The sequence below is a fragment of the Microcebus murinus genome, chromosome X (genome assembly GCF_040939455.1).
Source record: "Microcebus murinus isolate Inina chromosome X, M.murinus_Inina_mat1.0, whole genome shotgun sequence".
In the NCBI taxonomy this organism is placed as follows: Eukaryota; Metazoa; Chordata; class Mammalia; order Primates; family Cheirogaleidae; genus Microcebus; species Microcebus murinus.
The window spans coordinates 106,210,573-106,234,462 of NC_134136.1; the positions used below are offsets into that span (position 1 = coordinate 106,210,573).

A 23,890-nucleotide genomic window follows, 5' to 3' on the forward strand; every position below is an offset into this window, starting at 1 on the left:
AGTGGCAACATCATACTGAAGAGGAAAACACTGAAAGCATTTCTGCTTAGAACTGGAACCAGAGAAGGTTGCCATCTATCACCTCTCTATTCAACATAGTGCTAGAAATCCTAGCCAGAATTATCATATAAGAGAAGAAAATCAAGGGAATCCAAATGTCAGCAGAAGAGGTTCAAAAATTGCTCTTTGCTGATGATATGATCTTATATCTAGAAAACTCAAAAGAAAATGCCAACAAACTACTGGAATTTTTAAATAAGTTCAGAAAAGTCTTAAGTTATAAAATAAGGGTATGCAAATTGGTAGTATTCATATACATCAACAACAGTCAAACTCAGAACCAAATCAAATACTCTATATCTTTCACAATAGCAACAAAGTAAATAAACTACCTAGGAATATATTTAACTAAGGATGTGAAAAACCTCTACAGGGAGAACTATGAAACACTAAGGAAGAAAATAGCAGAGGATGCAAAGTGATGGAAAGCCACACCATGCTCATGGATTTGCAGAATCAATATTATTGAAATTTCTGTACTACCCAAAGTCATCTACAGATTCAATGCAATCCCTATTAAAATAACAACATCATTTTTTTGCAGATCTAGAAAAAATAATTCTGTGCTTTGTATGGAATAAGAGAAGAACCTGTATAGCTAAAGCAATCCTAAGTAAAAAGAACAAATTGGGAGGCATCGACTTACCAGACTTCAAGTTACGCTATAAGGCTATAGTAAACAAAATAGCATGGTATTGGCACAAGAACACAGACTTGGACCAATGGACCAGGACTGAGAACCCAGGTATAAAAACATCCTAATATAGCCACCTGATCTTTGACAAAGCAGGCAAAAACATATAATAGGGGAAAGAATGCCTATTCAATAAATGGTACTGGAAAAATTGGATAGCCACATGTGGAAGACTGAAACAGGATCAGCACCTCTCACCTCTCATAAAAATCAACTCATGATGGTTAACATACTTAATCCTAAGGAATGAAACCATAAGAATTCTAGAAGTAAGTTTTATAAAAACTCTTATAGACATTAGCCTAGGCAAAGAATTTATGAGAGGACCTCAAAAGCAGTCACAGCATCAACAAAAATACATAAATGGGACCTGATCAAATTAAACAGTTTCTGCACAGCCAAAGAAACTATCACTAGGGTGAATAGACAACCTACAGAATGAGAGAAAATATTTGGATGCTATAAATCTGATAAAGGGCTGATAACTGGAATCTATACAGAACTCAGGAAAATGAACAAGAAAAAATCAACAACCCCATTAAAAAGTGGGTAAAAGACATAAGCAAAACTTTTCAAAAGAAGATAGACTAATGGCTAAGAAACATATGAAAAAATGTTCAACATCTCTAATCATCAGCAAAATGCAAATCAAGACCACAATGAGATATTACTTAATTCCAGTGAAAATGGCCTTTATCAAAAAGTCCCAAAACAATAAATGCTGGCATGGATGTGGAGAGATAGGAACACTCATATACTGCTGGTGGGACTGCAAACTAGTACAACTTCTATGGAAATTAATATGGAGATAACCTCAAAGAGCTACATGTAGAACTACCATTTGATCTAGCAATCCCATTACTGGGCATCTACCCAAAGGTAAAAAAGACATTCTATAAAAAAGACATGTGAACTAGAATGCTTATAGCAGCACAGTTCACAATTGCGAAGATGTGGAAACAACCCAAGTGCCCATCAATCCATGAGTGGATTAATAACATGTGGTACACAAAAAACAATGGTGAGCTAAAACCTCTAGTATTATCCTGGATGGAGCTACAGCCCATTCTCCTAAGTGAAATATCACAGGAATGGAAAAACAAGCACCACATGTACTCACCATCAAATTGGTATTAGTTGATCAATACTTATGTGCACATATGGAAGAAACATTCTTTGGGTATCAGGTAGGTGGGAAGGGGGAGGAGGGATGAGTATTTTCACGTGTAATGAATGTGGTGCCCACTGTCTGTGGGATGGACAAACTTGTAGCTCTGACTTGGGCTGTGCAAAGGCAATATATGTAACCTAAATGTACCTTCATAATATTCTGAAATTAAAAAAAAATTCTTATAAAGTTGTTTTTCACTATCTCTTTATTCTTACTTTTGTAAATAATTTGTGAAATACCTTAGAGATATAAAAATAAAAGCTACAGTGTTCATTATACCTAGACATGAAATGGTAATGGCTATTTTTACTAGTATATTGAAGGTTGCATCAGAAATCTTATTTACATTAACAGAGCAATCTTTAACTCTCAGCTAAAGAGTTTCCATATTTTATTTTATTGCAAGTATCACTAATAACCAGTAGGAAACTTAATGTTTTTAATGGTTGTACAGCAGAAGGAAAAGAAAATAAAACAGTGTTGCTCCTATAAATTCATTTATCAGTGTGTGTGTCTAAATGCACCTACAGTGCAAGTTGGCACTGGAGGAGTAGTGCTATCTCTTCTTATGTTCCTCAAATGGAAGCCAACTTCTAGTTTCTTCCCTAGGTCCACTTTTCTTTTCCCTTGGCGCCCTTTCTCTGTGCAAGCTCATCCACTCTAGGTAACTTCCAAATTGGTGTCCAGAAGTACCTTTGCTCCTGAAATCTCTACTTGTCTTTTCAACCATTCCTTTAACATCTCATTATGGTCATCTAGCTGCAGCTTAAGCACATTACTTTTCCTCCCATAATTCACTCTTTTTCCTGAGTTTGTCTCTGGTTATGATATTACCATTTTCCCAAGAACTCAATCTCGAGCTCTTACTTACATCTTCAGCTTCATACATGCAACAATGTCAAAATCCTGTTAATTCTACCTCCACCATATATTGCAATTTTAGTTATTCCTTTTACTTCACTGCCACTACTCTAGTTTGTGCTCTCTTGCCTCCTAATTGGTTGCAGTGACTTCATTAATCATCCTTCACAACAGACACATACACACACACACTTCTATGCTGACAGATTCATCTGTCACACCATTGCTGGCACAGGTCTAATTATGTACCCTCTTGATATCTCTTTCTGAAATATCCTTTCCTCTCCAGCCTCTTTCTGCTTTCAAAGTCCTTTTCCTGACTAGATCAAATTGAACCTCCTCCAGAAGCATTCCAAGACCCCCTCATCCAGAGCCAATTTCCACTCCTCTTGTTCTCTCTCAACATTTTGTAATACTGCTCTACTCAAATACTTTTCCTAGATTGCCTTGCATGAATATACTAGTCCAAATACCCACATTTGATTGTGAGTACTTTTAAAACAAAGGCTGAATTTTATTTCTCCCTGTATCCCCTCCATCACCTCTGATATTAACTAGCACAGAGTAAGCATTCAAATGTTTGCTGAACTGAAATCTTTGGTTGCCAGTGGCATCCTAGCAGATGTAAATTTTGAGAGCTGCTTGTAGCTATAACAGGTTTACAGCAGGTGATAGATGTCAAAAGAAGAAAATTTATATGGTTGACTCTATTTCTTCTAAAATAAGCAACTCTCTAATAGACAATACCTGAGAGGAAGATACTGGCTGGCATTTCATTAGCAATAGAGATTTCATAAAAATGTGGAGAACAACAGAGTCTTTTTATTTCACCACGAAGAATTTCATACATTTGGTTGCAGCAATAAATGATGGGCTGATAAAGCTGCTATAAAACTGTCAGGTAATTCAAAAATCCTGTGAGAGTATTTTTATTTTCATACAGAAGAACATATTCCCTTCTATGACCCTGTATACCAGCTCTTTAAGCAATAGAATATGAATTTATTTTCTTAAAATTTATAAGATGTCATTAAGTTTCTTAAAGAATTCTAAACTTCTTTGAATTTCTTTAGCTGAAAATATAATATCAAAGAAACAACTCTGTCTTAAGATTTGACATTCTGTTTCAGGAGTCCTTCTCTTGATTTAGCTGATAAAAGGCTATCTAATACAGCCCTCATACTCTCCCATCTTCAGTTCCTCTGTACCAAATTCATCTCATCATGAAAATGTGTAACATTTAATGAGCATCCAGTACGTGCCATATCTTTACTTTAGCAACATCATGTAATTTTACTTCCATGATCACTCTACCAGCTTAAGTACTATAATTAGCCCCACATGACAGATGAGGAAATGAGGGCTTATGGAAGTGAATTCACTAAGCCAAGGGCACACAGCTAGTAGATCACTGGGGTTCACTAGTCTGTACAGCTCCAACACGTGTAAGAGTCAATTCTATAATCAGACACCCAGATACATAGAAGACAAAAGTATAAATAGGAGCAGTACAAAATTATTATATCCAGATTATAATAACCTAAGGTTAGTCCTAATATTCTAAGTTTTTAAATAAACATTTCTTCCTATTATTTGGCTAACCACTCTTTTCCATTTGCTGTATCTTAGGTCTTAAACTTATACAGACATGGGTTTGAATTTTGGTTCCTCACTTTTCAGCTTCCTAAGACCCTAGCCAAGTTACTTAAGCTCTCTGAGCCTCAGTTTTCTGTCTCTAAATGGGAATAGTAATATCTAACTTCTAGGGTTATTGTGAATATTGAAAATGAAATAAATTACATGAATTTGTTTACTTGTATTTATATATTTTATTGCATCTTTTCTAAAGCAACATTCTCCTTTTGGTCTTTTAAATCTCTCTTTTTTGGGGGGTATGTGTGAAATAATCAAATAGCTACCAAAAAGCTCACTAAATGCTTTTACACTAAGCATTCAAACTACCCGAATAGACTATAATTAAACTAACAAGAGCCAGAATTCACTGAGCTTTTATTATGGGTCTAAGTGCTCTACATGTATTATTCTATCTAATTCTCCCAACCCTTGAGATAGATATAAGTAATCCTATTTAGAAGAGAAGGAAACTGAGATCAGATAGTTTACTAAGATAAGTTATTTGTTCAAGCACACAAAGTTAATGAGTGGCAGGTCCAGGTAGCCTGTGCTCAAGACCTATATGAGCTATTGCTATATATCCCTAAAATGGTAGTGGTGGGGGTTATGGAGGGAGAAGCTGCAGAAGCAAGGCTCTTAACAACAAATGTTGGAGGAGCCACATTCACCAATATTATTTGTGAAATAAATAGAGCAATAAAAGATAGCAGTTATTTCTTTCCATACCCTTTTCACTACTATGTAAAGTATTATGGTATTATGCATTGCAGTCTTAATGGACATGAACAAGAGTTTTGCATAATTCAGACACCTCCAAGGAAGCAAATTTAAATTATTCTCATCTTACCTACTTTTGGTCTCCTGACTCAGCCCTTTTGCAGAAGAAAATGGCCAGGAATGGTTGACAAATTTAGCAACCAAAGAATTAAAGAAAAATGAGCAATTTAAACATTAGAAACAGCAAAAATTTCTCATTTGAACTCACAATAAAATTTATTCTCTTACCGGTATTATTACAACACAATTTCTATCAATATAATTACCTGAAAGCAACAGATACCATGGGAATAGTTTTATACAGTAAAACATGTGGGTAGTTTGCAGACCCAATTACCCGAGGTTTAGCATGAATATTACTAGTAGAGAGAAATAGCTTTTTACTGGATTTTTCTCTTGATAGAATGCAATAAGTATGTATAGATTTTCTCCACTGTTCAAAGTTAAGAGCTGAGATTTACCAAGGAGGTAAAAATGTTTCAATATAGTATTACAAACATATTAAATATTTTCTTTATTAAGCTGATTCCTTTTAAAGTATTTTTAGAAGTTTCAGGTCAGTAAAAATGGAAGATCGTAATTGTCAAATGAGAAAATATGGTTTTGTGAGCAAGTATTTTATTTCTGTCCTTTCCCTGGAAACCAAATCTATACTAAGAAAAATTCTATTTTGAACACGATTGAAACTTTATGAGTATTGAATTTCCATCCCATTTCATAGATTTCAAATAGAGAGATAAACTGAAGCATAGCAGGGCTGCAAATGACATTGTTTAGATAAACATTTCTTGTCAGAATTATACTGGTACCAGCGTTAGAGGCTCTAGGCATATTTGGAAGTAAGATTCCAGCTCAGGTTCTTAATAAGCAACATGACATGTCTCAACAGACACTTGCTTTTAAGAAAATGCTATTTTGGACCATTTGGATTAGAATCTTTCCATTATACTACAAACATTCATAAAGGTATTCATTTCCAAAAGACAAAAGCTTAAACAGGCAGAACTATTCAAATCACTGGGTATTAGCAGAGAGATACAAACTTGCCCTCTGGTCACTCAATTTTAATCTCCACCATGAAAAAAAGTCAATGCAATATCAAAAAAAAAAAAAGATTACAAGGGATAATGGAAAATGTTTAGACAATGTTTAATAGTTATTATAAAATGCATTAGTGCTATTTTCCTCTTGGGAAAAATAGAAGTTATTTTTCATTAGTAAAATAAAAAATGACTTTTTATATAGTATGTTTGGATTTGCATAAACATCTTTGCTAAATTTCCATATTTCTCAGGCAAGAAACTGATTACTTACATGTTTAATAGGAATACAGTTTCATATAGAATAAATCACTTACTAAGATTCACTCTTGTGGACCAGTGTGTTGCAACCTGGTACAGAACTCTCAAGGTTCTAGTTTGGGGGAAGAACATTCTGCTATATTAATTGAACAACTATATATGTTGTCCATTAACAGGCAACTTTGTTCTTGACTTGTTGGTTATAGAAATGACATCCTATAACTTCCACTGACCCGTGGAATGTAAATGTACTCTTCCTTGTCCAAATTAGCTGTGTCAGAGATTGACAAGTTTCTTACTAAATCTATTCTTCCTCTTGGGCTCAATATTGGACAATATTTTACTACTTCCTTTGCAGTTAGGTGTGGCCATGTGGCAAGTTCTGGCCAACAGACTATTAACAAAATTAATGTACACCACTTCTAGGCTCGTGAAAAATTCCCATGAGCAGCACTCATTCCTCATCTGTCCATTAAATGCATAGGACTCTGATACTATGGAAACAAAAGACAGAAAAAATGTGGGTCCCTAAATGACTTTATAGAGGGCTGTTTATTTTGGATGGTACTAGGATAAGAAATAAATTTCTACTGTACTAAGGAACCAAGATTTGGGAGTTTATCTGTTATAGTAGCTGGTGTTGCCCTCCTAATACATTAGCATATATCCAAATTCATTGTTTGAGCAACAATAAAGAGTTAGAATTTTAAAACAAAGAAAAGTGTATTTTAATTGTTAGTCACTATAACCAAAAGAGGAAATGTCTTTAGGAAGTTAATCAAAACATACATAATTGCAGACCAAAAAATTATTTAGTCCTCGTGATTAAGGTCATTAAGAAAAGCAAAAAGACAAGATGGGAAGTAGTAAACATACTAGAAGAAGCACAGACTTTCAAGTTAGAAATAGGCATTTGCTAATTCCAAGCTCTGTTCTTTGCTTGTTTTGTAAGCTTGAGCCATTTGATTAACTGTTCTTGGAACTGTTTTCTCATCTATAAAATGGGGATTGTGAAATATAGCTTACAGGATTCTGTAAAGATTTTGTACACACACATACACAAACACTCCACATAGAACTAATGAGGTACTGAATAAATAGTAGCTATTATCACTAAGTATTTACCTAATATGTAGAATTATGACTAATACATTTTTTAAAATGTTAACCTTTTACTCCGGGTACTGTTTCCCCTCGCCCAACATATTAGTAGCCAGTCATTCTGCCTTAATTTCCATACAAGAATATAAACTATGAAGATACAGATTCATGGTTTTTGAGTTTTAAAAGCCTAGGCCTGACATAAGGCAAAAGATCTAGAAGAAAAAAGATGATAGAAGAAATATTTTCCTCATTCTTGCACTACAAAAGATTCCTCTGGTTACAGGAAGAGAAAAGAGAGCCTTGCAGGCAATATGTGTCCTTGGAGGGAACGTAGGTGGAGGGACAGGAGGAAACCCAGGGAGATCTGAGAGAATCTGATAGCAGAGGTGACCTGGATCTCATTCCTGAGGAGAACCTCTGAGGGAAACTACATGGCAGGCAGTTTCCTCTACTCCTCCCTCTAACTCTCTTTCTGACCTGATGCACAGCTACTGACACCATACACAATCACTCCAAATCACTTTGTGTAAAGAAGAAAAGAGCACGTATAATGTCTAGCCAGATGGGCCTTTCCAAAGTTACCGCCCACCCCAGTATGGCATAAGGAACAGTACAGTGATTTCTGATATTACACAATGGGGGCATCAAAGTAGCAGAGAGATAACCAGATCTGAAAGTACCACTGCAGAGAGGAATTAAAGATGATCCAGGAAGCAACTGCTTGTTTGGACCAACAATCAAGGATATGAGGGAGAGACTGGCACCTCCGTGGATGCCAGCTCAGAGAGATGACAACTAAGGAGCAAATATTCAGCCACACTAGGCTTACCATGCACATCACTCCATGCCTTGCAACTATATAAGGCCTGAACGGATAAAAATTATATTTCTTCTATTGAGTGGATACATTCAGTTGTTGAAAGAATAACACCATGGACTGAAAATCTTATTCAGTGTAATACTTATCATTTACAATTATTTCACATTACTTTTATAAATGTGATGATGGTATATGAACTTAAGTTGTTACGGAAACTTTTCATGCATCTTGCCTGGAGTGCCCTATGCTTTTTAAAAGACTTAATAAAAGACTTACTTCTATCCGTAATGATTGTTCTAGCATCTTGATTGCTGGTTTTGTTTTTCAAATTCTGGGCAGCAGTAATAAGTTCTTCCAACTGGGGGCGCCTCTGTTCCAAATCCTGCAGCGTTGCCTAAAAGAACAAATATCACTTAATGCCGGGTTTTTCTAGCATTGTGCATTCCCTTCATGAAATACAAAGTAAAGTACAATTTTCAAACCAGCCAAAACACTTTTAGAAATAAAAAAGATGTTACTGGATATAAATCTCTACTGTGTAAGGGTTTATAGAAAACGATTTAACAAGAAATGTGTTTCATTCTTAGATACCAAAAATACTTCAAAGGAAATTCTTGATTATAGATTTGCTTCACTATTTAAAAGCTTACAGAGAGTCATTTCAGAGTATCTGGGTTTACTTAAACCAATATATGAGTGCCATGAGTAAGGAACATAATTCTGAATTCTGACAAGAAAGACAGCTATTTATACTTGTAATCTCATTCTGTGTGGTGTCAAAATTAAGATGTATATTTATTTTAGAAAAAGCAAAGAATAATTTAAAAGCAATTATTTATTTAACTTCTTTGTACCCAAGATTTCTCGCCTGCAAAATGACAAGATGAAGTAGATGAGCTCTATCAGTCTTTCTACAAAGCTTCCTGTCCCGTCCATAAGAAGCATCAAACTCTTTATTCCACCCCAGAACTAATAAATCAGTAGGGGAAAGGACTGGGAATGTTGCATTTGTAACAAATTCACTTATATGCACATCTAGTAGTAACATTCATCGGGTATTGGGCAGGTGAGAGGGGGAGAGAGGGGATGGGTATATTCACACCTAATGGGTGTCCACCGTCAGGGGATGGACATACTTGAAGCTCTGACTCGGGTGGGGCAAAGGCAATATATGTAACCTAAACATTTGTACCCCCATAATATGCTGAAATAAAAAAATAAAATATAAATAAAAACCCAAAACAGCAAAAAAAAAACCCCACAAATTCTCTACTTGACTTTTATAATTAGGCAAGTCTGGAAAGCATCAGACCAGATGTTAGTATTTATACTCCTCTGTATTATAAATAGCTTTGATTTTTGTACCACTTTAAATATAAATACCAAGCAGAATAAAGCCATCAAATTTTTTTTTATTTATAGGTAGCAATGTAAATCATTGAGAAACAGGAAATTCCTCCCTTTCTTAGTGTCTATCTATTATTTCTTTCCTCTTAGTCTCTATACCTAAGAGCCAAAATCTCAGAGATATTTACAAAGAAATTAGTGAAAAATCAGGCATATCTGCCTGTTCCTGTTCTAAAACTGAGTAATTTTTTTTTAATTGGGAAAAGTAAACATAACATTTACTACTAGTTTATAACTGCTATGTGATAGATGTTTTACTTATGCTTTCTCATTTTTATTCCCATAATAACCACACTAATAACCAAGTCAGAAGTCTGTCTTATTTTTATTTTTATTTTGCCATATTATGGGGGTACAAATATTTAGGTTATATAGATTGCCCTTGCCCCACCCGAGTCAGAGCTTCAAGTGTGTCCATCCCCCAGATGATCCACACTGCACCCATTAGGTGTGAATATACGCATTCCCTCCTCCCCCTCCCATCTGCCTGACACCTGATGAATGTTACTTACTATATGTGCACATAAGTGTTGATGAGTTAATGCCAATTTGATGGTGAGTACATGCGGTGCTTGTTTTTCCATTCTTATGATACTTCACTGAGTAGAGGGGCTCCAGCTCTATCCAGGATAATACAAGAGGTGATAGATCACCATTGTCTTTTGTGGCTGAGTAGAACTCCATGGTATACACATACCACATTTTATTAATCCATTCATGTATTGAAGGACACTTGGGTTGTTTCTACAACTTTCCAATTGTTAATTGTGCTGCATAAACATTTGGGTGCAGATGTCTTTTTTATAAAATGCATTTGTTCTTTTGGGTAGATGCCCAATAATGGGATTGCTGGATCAAATGGTAGTTCTACTTGTAGTTCTTTGATGTATCTCCATTTTGCTTTCCACAGAGGTTGTACTGGTTTGCAGTCCCACCAGTAGAGTATGAGTATTCCTATCTCTCCGCATCCACACCAACATTTATTGTTTTGGGATTTTTGATAAAGGCCATTCTCACTGGAGTTAAGTGATATCTCATTGTTTTGATTTTCATTTCCCTAATGATTAGAGATGTTGAGCAGTTTTTCATGTTTGTTGATCATTAGTCTGTATTCATTAGAAAAATTTCTGTTCATATCCTTTGCCCACTTTTTGATAGGGTTGTTTGATTTTTTCTTGCTGATTTTACTGAGTTCTAAATTGATTCTAGTTATCAGCTCATTTTTGGATATGTAGCGTGCAAATATTTTCTCCCATTCTGTAGGTTGTCTGTTTGCTCTTGTGACAGTTTCCTTGGCTGTGCGGAAGCTTTTTAATTTGATCAGGCCTCATTTATTTATTTTTGTTGTTGCTATGATTGCCTTTGGGGTTTTCTTTATACATTGTTTGCCTAGGCCAATCTCTGTAAGAGTTTTTTCCACATTTTCTTCTACATTTCTTATAATTTCATGCCTTAGGTTTAACTCTGTTATCCACCATGGGTTGATTTTTTGAGAAGTAAAAGGTGAGGATCCCTTTTCAGTCTTCTACATGTGGCTATCCAATTTTCCCAGCACCATTTATTGAATAAGGATTCTTTTCCCCAGTGTATGTTTCTGTCTGCTTTGTCAAAGATTAGATGGCTATATGAAGATGATTTTATATGTAGGTTCTCAGTTCTTATCCATTGGTCTATGTCTCTGTTCTTATACAAGTACCATGGTCTTTTAGTTATTATAGCCTTATAGTATAACTTTAAGTCTGGTAAATTGATGCCTCCCAATTTGTCCTTTTTGCTTAAGATTACTTTTGCTATATGGTGTCTTCTCTGGTTCCATAAGAAGTGTAGAATTATTTTTTCTAGATATGTGAAATATGACGATCTTTCTACTATCACATGAGGCCAAGAAAAGTGGAGAGATGAAATGTGGTAGATAATAATGTTTATGAAATTTAGTTATCTACTATGCCCTTGGATTCCTATTCATCTTTATAGGGTTTTTGTTTTGGGAAAGGACAAATTTTGATCATTCTATAGTGTTTCTTTTGTGAAGAGGTAGTGAGATAGACTTTGTAATTTAAACTCAATCCATTTGGTAATATTAAAATAATGGAAAAAACTTATCCAAACATTGTACATCTATTTTGAGCACTTTCCCCTCTCTGTATTGAAAAATTGGAGGGGCTAACTTTTAACGAATTTTCCACATTTGTAAGCTGTGATTGCTCAGAAGAAAAATCCAATTTTCAGGTTTCTAACTTTTATGGTTTCTTTACACAAAAGGGTGTTTGAAAGATGGAACAAATTGCCGAAGACAGCTATTGAAGTAAGTGGCATAAGTCAGTTGGAGAGTACTGAATAAATTTTAAGTAGGAACCATATATAGTGACAGATTTTATGAAATAATATGTTTTCTAGGGTTAGAATGTTAAACTCTGGTCATCTGTGGCATAGCAAGCTGAAAGGTTGCTTTGGAATTGCCTACTCTAAAATGTCTAAATATATTCAATAGATTTTTAAAAATAAACTTATCCGGAAACTTCAGATAAAGTCATTTTTCCACCTCAAATTTAATAAAGAACTTTAAATACACATAGCTAACAAAATACACAATATTTTCATTCATTTACTAATTCATTTTAATACATACTTTTCAAGTGCTATGTGCCATTCCAAGTGCTATGTATGTAGCAGTGAACAAAAGTATTAGGAATGATGTGTAACTGAAATGAAAAACTGTGCTTTTTTTTTTTTGACAGAGTTTCACTCTGTTGCCCAGGGTAGAGTGCTGTGACGTCAGCCTAGCTCACAGCAACCTCAGACTCCTGGGCTCAAGCAATCCTTCTGCCTCAGCCTCCAGAGTAGCTGGGACTACAGGCATGTGCCACCATGCCTGGCTAATTTTTTCTATATATTTTTAGTTGGCCAATTAATTTCTTTCTATTTATAGTAGAGACAGGATCTCGCTCTTGCTCAGGCTGGTTTCAAATTCCTGAACTTCAGTCGGGCGGATTGCTCGAGGTCAGGAGTTCAAATTCCTGAACTTCAGCAATCCTCCTGCCTCGGCCTCCCAGAGTGCTAGGATTACAAGAGTGAGCCACCGTGCCTGGCCAAAAACTATTTTTTAATACTTGGAAATTTGTATATAACAAAGATCACCTTTATTAGGTTATTTTTCTTCATTTTAATATTAATTCACCCTCAAACAATCATATTATTCTTTGCTTCTCACTTTTAGATACATTATTCAATGTTTTTTATACTTTTCCCCTTTTTTAGGATTTCAAAGCTCATTTAAGAAGTATTTTGTAAAAGTAACTTGATCAACTTTAATCTGAACCTTACCAGGCTCTAAATTAAACATGACCACAATGAACAGCTTTTACTGCTGAAATTAGCAAGCATGTCAATTTAGACTCAAAACAAGCCATTTTCCTCTCTAATGAACAAAATAGGTCTCAGGGTATTGTGAAACCTGTTCTCTAGTTGGGTGATTCTCTAATTCTGCTGACAGACACATGCTTTGTAAGCACCTGAGGAGATTATTAATGACATCCTTTGAAGCAGCCTCCTTAAAAATCTAAGGAGATCCACAACTGCAATACAGCTATGCATTTCCAAAGTATTTCAAAACAAAATTGCAACTCTTTATCCCATGCTTTCACCAACACATTCAAAAGTTCATTTAAAAAAAGAAACTAAAATAATAATGTATATTGCTATGGAACTTGTCAGACACTAATATGCTTTTTTCTTAGTATTAATAGTTTCTCAGTAAGGCAGAATGGGAATGTTATCCTTTGACTTTCTTTCCAGAAATAAAGGAAAGCATTTAAATATGGCATACACTTCTGTATTTTTTCATTAAGATGTTATTTTTAAAAAGTTATAAAAACAATGACTGAAAAACCTTCTTGTTAATGAACAGGAGCATACAGTGAGAGCAAAGATTATTTTTCTTTTCATTTATAATTTCTTTGACTTGATAAATCAAAGTTTTATAATTCCAGAACTTCTCAAATATATTGACCTTATCTCTATTCCATCAAGCCACCCACAGATAAGAGAACACCTTAGATCTAATAATTACTCAAACTACTCACCTCCAAAATATCCATCTATGAAATTCAGTTTTTTGCCCCCAATCTGCGGCCCTTACCAGACGCTACTCTCTCAAACATGCTGTTCCTACTCTTATCTTCACCTTCGTATGACCACTGGTCATCTTCTCTCATTTAATGTCCTCAGTTTAGCTTTGGTCATACTAAAGAAGAAGAATGCTAATTGTGCTTATTTATTTGCTATGGACTCAGAAATTTAATACATAAATAAGTGAACAAAACTAAAACTGTTACATGCTTAACTGTATCTAAGCATGATAATTAATTTTGTCTACATGGATTCTATTATTCTGGAAGAAACAAAGCACAGGAGAAGGAAGGAATCAATGCTACTTCTAAGGAGTCATAAGCCAGCTACTGGGCTTTACAAAAAACAGCTTACCCCTTGGAGATGAGAATTCATCATGGATTCCACTAGCTGAGCAAAAATGGAGGAAAAAAAGTCTTCAAATACAAAGTGAATCAGAAGTCTTTAATCTTACTAAGTCCCCCCAGAGTTGAGAGAAGTTGTTATAAATAGCAATCTTATGAAAAAAGAAGTTAAACAGTGAAACTATATATACTATAAGTAGGACATTTTAGGCTTTTAGAAAAAAAATACAATTTGTTATTGTATTTGTTAAAAAGGAATTCTACCTAAATAATAATCAAATAGAAATCTCAGTATGTTGAATATTTAGTATTTATATGTCTAAGAAAAAACTTGACAACTAAATGTGTTATATTTTCTATATTTTTCTATAAAAAACAACAATATTTATAGAGTCACAATTAGAACAAAAACCCATAATGGTTTTCAATTGTTGTCATTTTCAGGAAATAAACATGAATTAAGCTTAAATGTAATGATACAGAACCAAAAGCTATTTTATTTACAACCTTGAAAAAGTTAACATTAAAAATTGACAAGACAAAATAGTTCATAGCATCATTTCTTGTATGGAAAAATAAGCATTTAAGTTAGATAGGTACTAAACTGTACCCTTTCTAGTAACTTAATGGATTTTATCTGTGAGGATGTTAATCATTTATCTAGCTTTCAACTACCTTACTGCCTCATTCACCTTCATTCTGCCACCTTCTTGCATTTGGCGGCCTCTCCAAATAGATTGGCTAAATCCAAAGTCACCCTTATTGCCTTCCATTTCCTCACTTCTCCAAATAGATTGGCTAAATCCAAAGTCACCCTTATTGCCTTCCATTTCCTCACTTCTTATTTACATTTTAAACTGTCTTGGATAGTTTTCTACTTGGTATACCTTCCCTACTTTTTCTCTGAATGTTCTACCAGTACCTCCATTGGTAACTTCATAAACACCTGCTAACTGTGGTTATTCTTTTTTTCTTTATTCACTGAAGAAATATTCTTTTAAATGCATTTTTTAATATAATTTCAGACTTGCAGATTTGCAAAATGGTCAAGGAACTTCCATGTACCTTTCACCCACATTCACCAATTGTTAACATTTTGCCACTTTTTATTGATCCTTTTCATTTTATTTTTCCCTGAGTATTTGTGTGTGTCTGCGTGTGTGTGTGTGTGTGTGTGTGTATGTAATGTTATATACATTATTTTTCTGAACAAGTTGAAAATAATTTGTAGATATCATGCACCTTTACCCTTAAGTACTTTAGTATTTATTTCTTAAGAGGAAAGATATTCTCTTCAATAACCTCAGTTCAATATCAAAGTTAGGAAATTTAACATGGTTTTAGTAGTATAATTGTATCCACACTCTTTATTCACAGTATGACAATTACCCCATTAATGACCTTTATAGCTCCATTTTCATTTCCTGGTCCAGACTGATGCATTGCATTTAGTTGTCATATCTCTTTAGTCTCTTTTAACCTGAAATAGTCGTTTGACTTTCTTTGAACTTTATAACATTGATAGTTTTGAAGAATAGAAGCTAGGTATTTTATAGAATGTCCCCCAAGTTGAATTTCAGCAAATAATCTATAGTACTTCTGTTATGCCAGACAGTGAGCTAGGAACAGGGAATGTGGCAGTGAAGGAGAAAAAATTCCTATTCTCAAAGAGAAAACCAACTAGTAGTGAGGACAGGCAGTAAATAAAGAATTATAATAACCTGAGGTACGTATTACGGTAGAGGAAGCATGGGAAGTTATCAAAGCATATGGAAGAGATATTGAATCAAATTTAGGTATCAAAGAGGGTCTTTGGAGGAATTCAGCTTAAGTATTCTTCAGCTTTTCTCTGTCTAAATTATATAAAACTGTTCTAAATATCACTGCTGCTAACACCCACTGTGGTGACCAAGAGAACATGCTAGCCTTTAACTACTGGGACCTAATTGACTGAGGATCTCAGTTGCAGCATTTTGTTTTTTTTTTTGTTTTTTTTTTTCGTTCTTGCCTAGGCTAGAGTGAGTGCCGTGGTGTCAGCCTAGCTCACAGCAACCTCAAACTCCTGGGCTCAAGCGATCCTCCTGCCTCAGCCTCCCGAGTAGCTGGGACTACAGGCATGCGCCACCATGCCCGGCTGATTTTTATATTATATATATTAGTTGGCCATTTAATTTCTTTCTATTATTATGGTAGAGACGGGGTCTCCCTCAGGCTGGTTTTGAACTCCTGACCTTGAGCAATCCGCCCGCCTCAGCCTCCCAGAGTGCTAGGATTACAGGCGTGAGCCACCGCGCCCGGCAGTTGCAGCATTTTGAAATCCATCATTGCATTGCACTGAAGTCAAGCTTCCCATGGATTGCTCCTCACCAATGACAGAATGTGGTAGGGATAATAAGGAAGAATCTTTCTTGGAAGACACAGGACTCCTTCAGCTGACTCTGGCTCAATGACTCCCCAGTAACTTTGCTGTTTTTAGACTGGACAGCACACTAGGATGCTTATACCCAACCTTTTATTCCTCTTTCCTTGGTTTGGAGTCAGATTTGCATCTGTGCCTAATGGTTCTCCATCTTCCCTGGCTTCCTCTCTGGTTTCTTTCATATATTTATAGATATTTCCTCTAATAAAATATTTTCCAATTTTATCTTGTCTTGGTACATTTAATCTCAGGCCCTAAATAATATATCCACTTTTGCCCTTCTAGACCCTAAACCTCTCATCAACTTCTCAGGTCCACATAGCGATTCCATGACATTACCACCTGGATATATAACTCTCAATTATTGGACATTGGTCACACAGGTCTCCTTATGCTGCCCAGGGGTTGACCTCTTAAGATTCAATTCAAACAAATATGCATTTTTTAATTACCTCTATTTAGAAACCACTGCTCTTTAAAAAGGGGATGGGGGGCAGGCATGACTGCTATTTTCAATGAGCCCAGAATTTAATTTTAGGAAAAGAAGAATATTTAGATATATTACATGGTAATAGTGGGTTCCATTGAACCACATGTAGCTCAAAAATTTTAGTATATCAAAGCAAGCCACCAGGAATCTTTTACATTAATATAATAACAACTACTAGTATTGCTGGAAGACATGTCAAAAGGATCTTTTAGGCAAGTTTTCAGTCTATGGAATATAGCAAAGTTAAGACACAAACTATTCTAATATCTCTGAGTGAGAAGTGCCCTGGGTAGGCAGAGACCTCAGTCAGGGCCAACTTCATAAATGTGCAACTTGTGCAGTTAGTTGCACAAGGCTCTGCATTAGAAAAGCCTCATGCTTGGTTTAATGCTTTGCTCTTGCCATTGTGAAATTCTTAATTTTCTTAACAGAATGGCTCTGCATTTTCATTTATCAATGGGCCTGACAAATTATTTACCCAATCTTGACCTTAACCTTGAGGTTAGCAGAGAATAAAAGTTGTATATCTTGGCCGAAACACTGATTAATTGTTGATGGAGAAGAATATATATGAACATAAATTATGATATCAATCAAATACCTCTTGCTTTGTTCCTGGTAATGTATTCCAAATTTCTGGAAGGAGCAATCATGAAAATAAAGAAATATATTTGAGGGGAAATGTCTTTTCTGGCTTTAGGTAAAAAAAGAACAGGACTGTTGCCAGTGCTTCCGAGGTGGGACCCCTCTCAGTACCAATGGTTATTGGAAAACCAAAGTCACTGTGATTGTAGGAGAAATTAAGTGGGAAAATTATAAAGAAAGTGGTGAATCATCTGAGGAAAGAATTGGGGGTGAAAGGGGGAACCTGTGGTTCTCACAACAATCATAGCTGCTGAAATCTCAAATACAATTTCCAGGTTTAGCTGAGTATTAGGTGTTTCCAAGGCTAGGATGAGAAATAACTGATAATTTGCTCCACACACATTTACAAAACTGCAACTATTTGCCAAGAACTTGTCTTATACATGAAGAGAAATAAAATTTATTTTCTTTCCTCAAAGAACTCATAACCTAGCAAAAATAAAGACTCATAAACAACTAATACAATGGAAAATACTACTACCAACAATACTACTACTAACTACTACCAATAATAGTTGTTTCTTGTGCAAATATAATGTACCAACAGTCTATCATAGCATAGTGGTTAAAAGAATGGATTCTAGATCTAGGCTGCCTGGGTTTAAATCTTGTCTGCCACTGATTAGGTTTATCATTTTCGGCAACTTCCCTAACTGCTTTCTGCCTCGTTTATTTTCAGCACTGTAAAATGTGATAATGAGAGTATCTACCTCTTACGTTTGTTATGAGAATTAATAGGATTAATAATTAGGGTAAGCTGCTTGGAACATTTTCTATTTCATAGTAAGAACTCTAAAAGTTTTAAATAAAAACTATTAATCAATTTAATTCTCATAATACTCTGAGGTAGGTACTATTATCATCCCCATTTTACACATGCAGAAAATGAAAGAAGAAGAAGTTAAGCAATTTGTCTAGGATCACATGTTAATACACGGCGGAACTTCCAACACAGGCAATTTGGCCCACACTTAAGAGTTATTGTATAGTATGATTTAATCACAACATACTTACGGTATAGCATAATATAGTATAGCTATAGTATAGTATTAATATGAAATAATTATAATACAGGAGTGATTAAACGGGACAGTAACATGAAATGGGAATAATAAAGGGGAAAACAATTATTTTATTCAATAACTGATTATACACTGAAGTAGGCAGGGTTCTTGCAACATACAAATGGTTCATTCAAACTGGGATGGAAAGACTTTTCTCCCCAAAGCCTGAGGGGAGGGTGAAGTTAGTAGAACCTGAGAAGTAGCTTCCAGGAGACGACTTGTAGGCAGGAACTTGGGCTGCCAGTAAAACCGGCTAGGCATCCCTTGACTCTCTCCTCCTCACCACCATCTGCTGGTGCTTCCCAATAGAAAGACCCAGCCAATGGACAAGCAAATCCATTGTTGCTACTCATATGGGTCAGTCTCCCAGGGTAGAAGAGGAAGTTAGAGAGTGGATCTGCAAAAGTATCAAAGTGAATGGCAATGATGGTAACAAGTACTAAAAGGAATCAGTGAAGGGAGTGCCCACATATTGAAATTCTCAGGAAAGACTTTGTATAAGGGATGGCACTGTAGCTGAACCTTGGAAGATTTGATTTGACTAGGCAGTTTGAAGAGGGCATTATAAAGGACAGAAAGGCATAAACAAATGCATGGAAATGAAATGTCTCAAATGGAGTCTAGGATTCTTTGAATATAATGGGAAATAAGCTTGGATAGGCATAGTGGAACCAGTATATAATCAGCTTTTTAAAAATCAATTTGAGGTGTTGGGATTTTATTACCAGAACTGGGAAACAGTAAACTCTGGAAAAACTGAAGCTATAAGAGGAAAGCTTTTAGTAATCCTGTGCCTTTGTACACCTTGTTTTTTCTGGCTGAGATACCTTCCTCACTTGTTGGTACACTCCTAGAAATATAATAAAGGGATACCCATTCATGAAAGTGTTAATTGACCAAAAGACTGGATACAATAAAGGAAATAGATCCACATTCTCTGTTTCAAGCAGTGTTTATCATTATTATAAAAAAGTCACTAATCATTTGGCTAACTTTAAAATGAAAAATAAAATAGATATTTAAGAAATTGTTATTAGCTATTCAAACTCACAAAAACAATGAGTCAGTCCATGACAGTTATTTCTCTGTTTCTGTGTAATTATATTTTTGTTTATTGATATATTGAGGGGCTTAAATATATATCTTAAGCCTACCAAATTTGATGTCTTCCTTGAAATACTATTACATGAAACTAATCTACTATAGTGTATTATTTTTATATATTTACTTATTTTTATTTCAGAGTATTATAGGGGTACAAATGCTTTGGTTACATGAATTGCCTTTGCACCACCTGAGTCAGTGCTACAAATGCGCCCATCCCCCAGATAGTGCACACCACATCCGTTAGGTGTAAATTTACCCATTCTCTCCTCCACCATTCTACCTGCCCAATACGCTATGAATGTTACTTTCCATATGTGCACATAAGTGTTGATTGATTTGTACCAATTTAATGTTGAGTACATGTTGTGTTTGTTTTTCCATTCTTTGATACTTCACTTAAGAGAATGGGCTCCAGCTCCATCCAGGATAAAACAATAAGTAGTTCACCAATTCTTTTATGGCTGAATAGTACTCCATGGTATACATAATACCAAATTTTATTAATCCCCTCATGTATTGATGGGCACTTGGGTTGTTTCCACATCTTTGCAATTGTCAATTGTGCTGCTATAAACATTTGAGTACAGGTGTCTTTTTTTATAGAATGTCTTTTATTACTTTGGGTTGATACCCAGGAGTGGGATTACTGCATCAAATGATAGTTCTACTTTTAGTTCTTTGAGGTATCTCCATACTATTTTGCATAAAGGTTGTACTAGTTTGCAATCCCACCAGCAGTGTTTGAGCGTTCCCATCTCTCTGCATCCATACCAACATTTATTGTTTTGGGACTTTTTGATAAAAGGCCATTCTCACTGAAGATAACTGATATCTCATTATGGTTTTGATTTGCATTTTCCTGATCATTAGAGATGTTGAGAATTTTTTCATATTTTTTTGGCCATTAATCTATCTGTTTTTGACAAGTTTCTGTTCACGTACTTTGCCCACTTTTTAATGGGGTTGTTTGATTTTTTCTTGCTGATTTTCCTGAGTTCTCTATAGATTCTAGTTATCAGCCCTTTATTGGATGTGTTATTTTTGAATAAATGATTTCCCTTTGTTGAAAAAGAGATTAAGATTGTCCTTTCCAAGCTATTCTATCACAGGAAAGTTAAGGGATTTATTTACTTGTCATTTCACAAAACCCTTAACATGCAAAAATGAAAACTCCTTTCAGTTACACAAGCCAGTAAGTAAATAATGAGGACTAAATTGGGGATCTTGAAATACAATTTCAAAGTCAAGAAGAAAGAAGAATTTTAGACTACAATTTATCGATAATGATTTGTAAATAAATATATTTCTAAACTGATACAAAGGGCGCTGATATTTTTAGCTGTTCAACATTAGATCTATTAGAGTCTACATTGTTCACATTTCTTGAAACCTTATTGTTCTGTAAATTTAGCATATTAACAAAGAATAACTGGGACAGTTTAAAGACCAGTTTTTCTCATGTGCATCACATTTGCAAGCTTTTGATATTATGACCTAATCACATAAGTGATATAATTTTCTCTATATATACATTTTAGAAAAAAAGGAAAAATGAAGCAACTACAGGCCTACATCAGAGATATTTCAGATTCTCTTCCAAACCACTGAAATGTAGTATCGCAATAAAGTGATTCTCACGAATTCATTTTCCCCATGCATATAATAGTTATGTTTACCCTATGCTGTAGTCTATTAAATGTGTAATAGCATATCTCTAAAAAAATATACATGTGTTAACTAAAAAGTACTTTATGGCTAAAAAGTACTAACGATCATCTGAGCCTTCCATGAGTTGCCATCTTTTTGCTGGTGAAGGGTCTTGCCTTGATCTTAATGGTTGCTGATTGATCAGGGTACAGGGTGGTGATGGCAGAAGGTTGGAGTGGCTATGGCAATTTCTTAAAATAAGACAATGATGTCTGTGGCATTGATTATTTATTTCACAAAAAGATTTCTCTATAGCTTGTGATGCTGTTTGATAGCATTTTACCCAGAGTAGAACTTTCTTCAAAATTAGAGTCAATCTTCTCAAAACCTGCTATCACATTATGAAATATGTTTATGGAATATTCCAAATCCTTTGTTGTCATTTCAACAATGTTCACAGCATCTTCACCAAAAGTAGATTCCATATTAAGAAAACACTTTGCTCATCCCTAAGAAGTAACTCCTCACTTGGAAATTTCTACAAGCTGCAAGATGAAAGCAATGACTAACCTATGAAAGAAAACCCATTAGGCTAACAGGAGACTTCTCAGCAGAGACCTTACAAGCCAGAAAGTACTAGGGCCCCATTTTTAGTCTTCTTAGACAGAAAAATTGACAGCCAAGATTTTTGTATCCTGCAAAACTAAATTTCATAAATGATGGAGAAATAAGACTTTTCAAGACAAGCAAATACTAAGGGAATTTGCCACTGCTAGACTTAACTACAGGAAATACTCAGAACTGCATTATACATCGAACAGCACAATGGATACCCACCAGTATAAAAACACATGAAAGTTAAAGCTCACAGCTCTAATAAAACAATAGCACAAGAGGGAAAAGAATACAACAAGGTGTCATCCAACATGATGAAAAGAACCATATTCCACATAATAAAACTAACACTGAATGTGAACAGTCTTAATGCCCCACTTAAAAGAAACAGGCTGGCTGAATGGATGAAAAAACATAAGCTAATATATCCTGTCTCCAAGAAACTCACCTAACTCACAATGACTCACACAGACCCACAGTAAGGGGATGTAAAAAAATATTCCACACAAATGGAAACCAAAAGTGAGTAGGTATAGCCATTTTCATATCAGATAAAATAAACTTTAAAACAACAATAGTAAAAAAAGGCAAGGATGGTCATTATATAATGGTGAAGGGAGAAATTCAACAAGATGGCATAACAATCCTTAATATATATGCACCTAACACAGGAGATCCTATTTGCTTCATAAAGCAAATCTACTAGATATAAGCAAAGAAATAAATGGTAGCATCATAAGGGACTTTAACATCCTACTAATAAATGGTAGCATTCCAGGGACTTTAACATCCTACTAAGAGAAGTGCAACAGATCATTGAAGCAGAAAATCAATAAAGAAAAACTGAATTTAAACAAGACTCTAGAACAAACAAACCTGACAGACATTTACAAAATATTCTACCCCAAAACAACTGAATATACATTCTTCTCATTAGCACATGAGACATTTTCCAAGATTGATCATATTTTAGGCCACAAAACAGGTTACAGTAAATTCAAAAACACTGAAATCATATCATGTATCCTCTCAGACCACAGTGGAATAAAACTAGAAATCAATTCCAAGAGAAACACTCCAATCTATAGGAACTCATGGAAATTAAACAACCTGCTGCTGGATGATCCTTGGGTCAATGACAAAATTAAGGTGGAAATCAAAAGATTCCTCAAACTGAATGACAAAGGGGATGCAAGGCATAAAAAATCTACGGAATACAGTAAAGGCAGTTCTAAGGGAAAGTTCATAGTGTCAAATTCCTGTATCAATAAGACAGAAAGATCATGAATTAACAGCCTAAGGTCACATCTCAAGGAATTAGAAAAACAAGAGCAAACCAAACACAAAGCCAGAAGAAGAATAGAAATAAAAAAAAACCCAGAGCAGAAATAAATGAAATGGAAACAAAAAAAGAAAAAAAAAAAGCAATACAAAGGGTCAATGAAACAAAAAGTTGGTTTTTTGAAAAGATAAATAAAACTGATAGACCACTAGCTAGATTAACTAGAAATAGAATAGAAATGACTCAAAAAAGCTCAATAAGAAATAAAAAAGGAGACATTACCACTGATACCACAGGTATACAAAAGATCATCAATGAA

General features: G+C 34.9%; 1 protein-coding gene across 15 annotated transcripts in view; it reads right to left on the reverse strand.

Moving 5' to 3' along the window:
* Nucleotides 1-23,890, reverse strand: part of DMD (dystrophin) — a 2,109,452-nt gene that overhangs the window by 580,050 nt on the left and 1,505,512 nt on the right. For all 15 annotated transcript variants that reach the window (XM_012756891.3, XM_012756894.3, XM_012756895.3 and 12 more), the window contains one exon: nucleotides 8,700-8,817. In XM_012756891.3, the coding sequence (XP_012612345.1) occupies nucleotides 8,700-8,817 (118 nt within the window). The remainder of the gene's footprint in view (nucleotides 1-8,699; nucleotides 8,818-23,890) is intronic.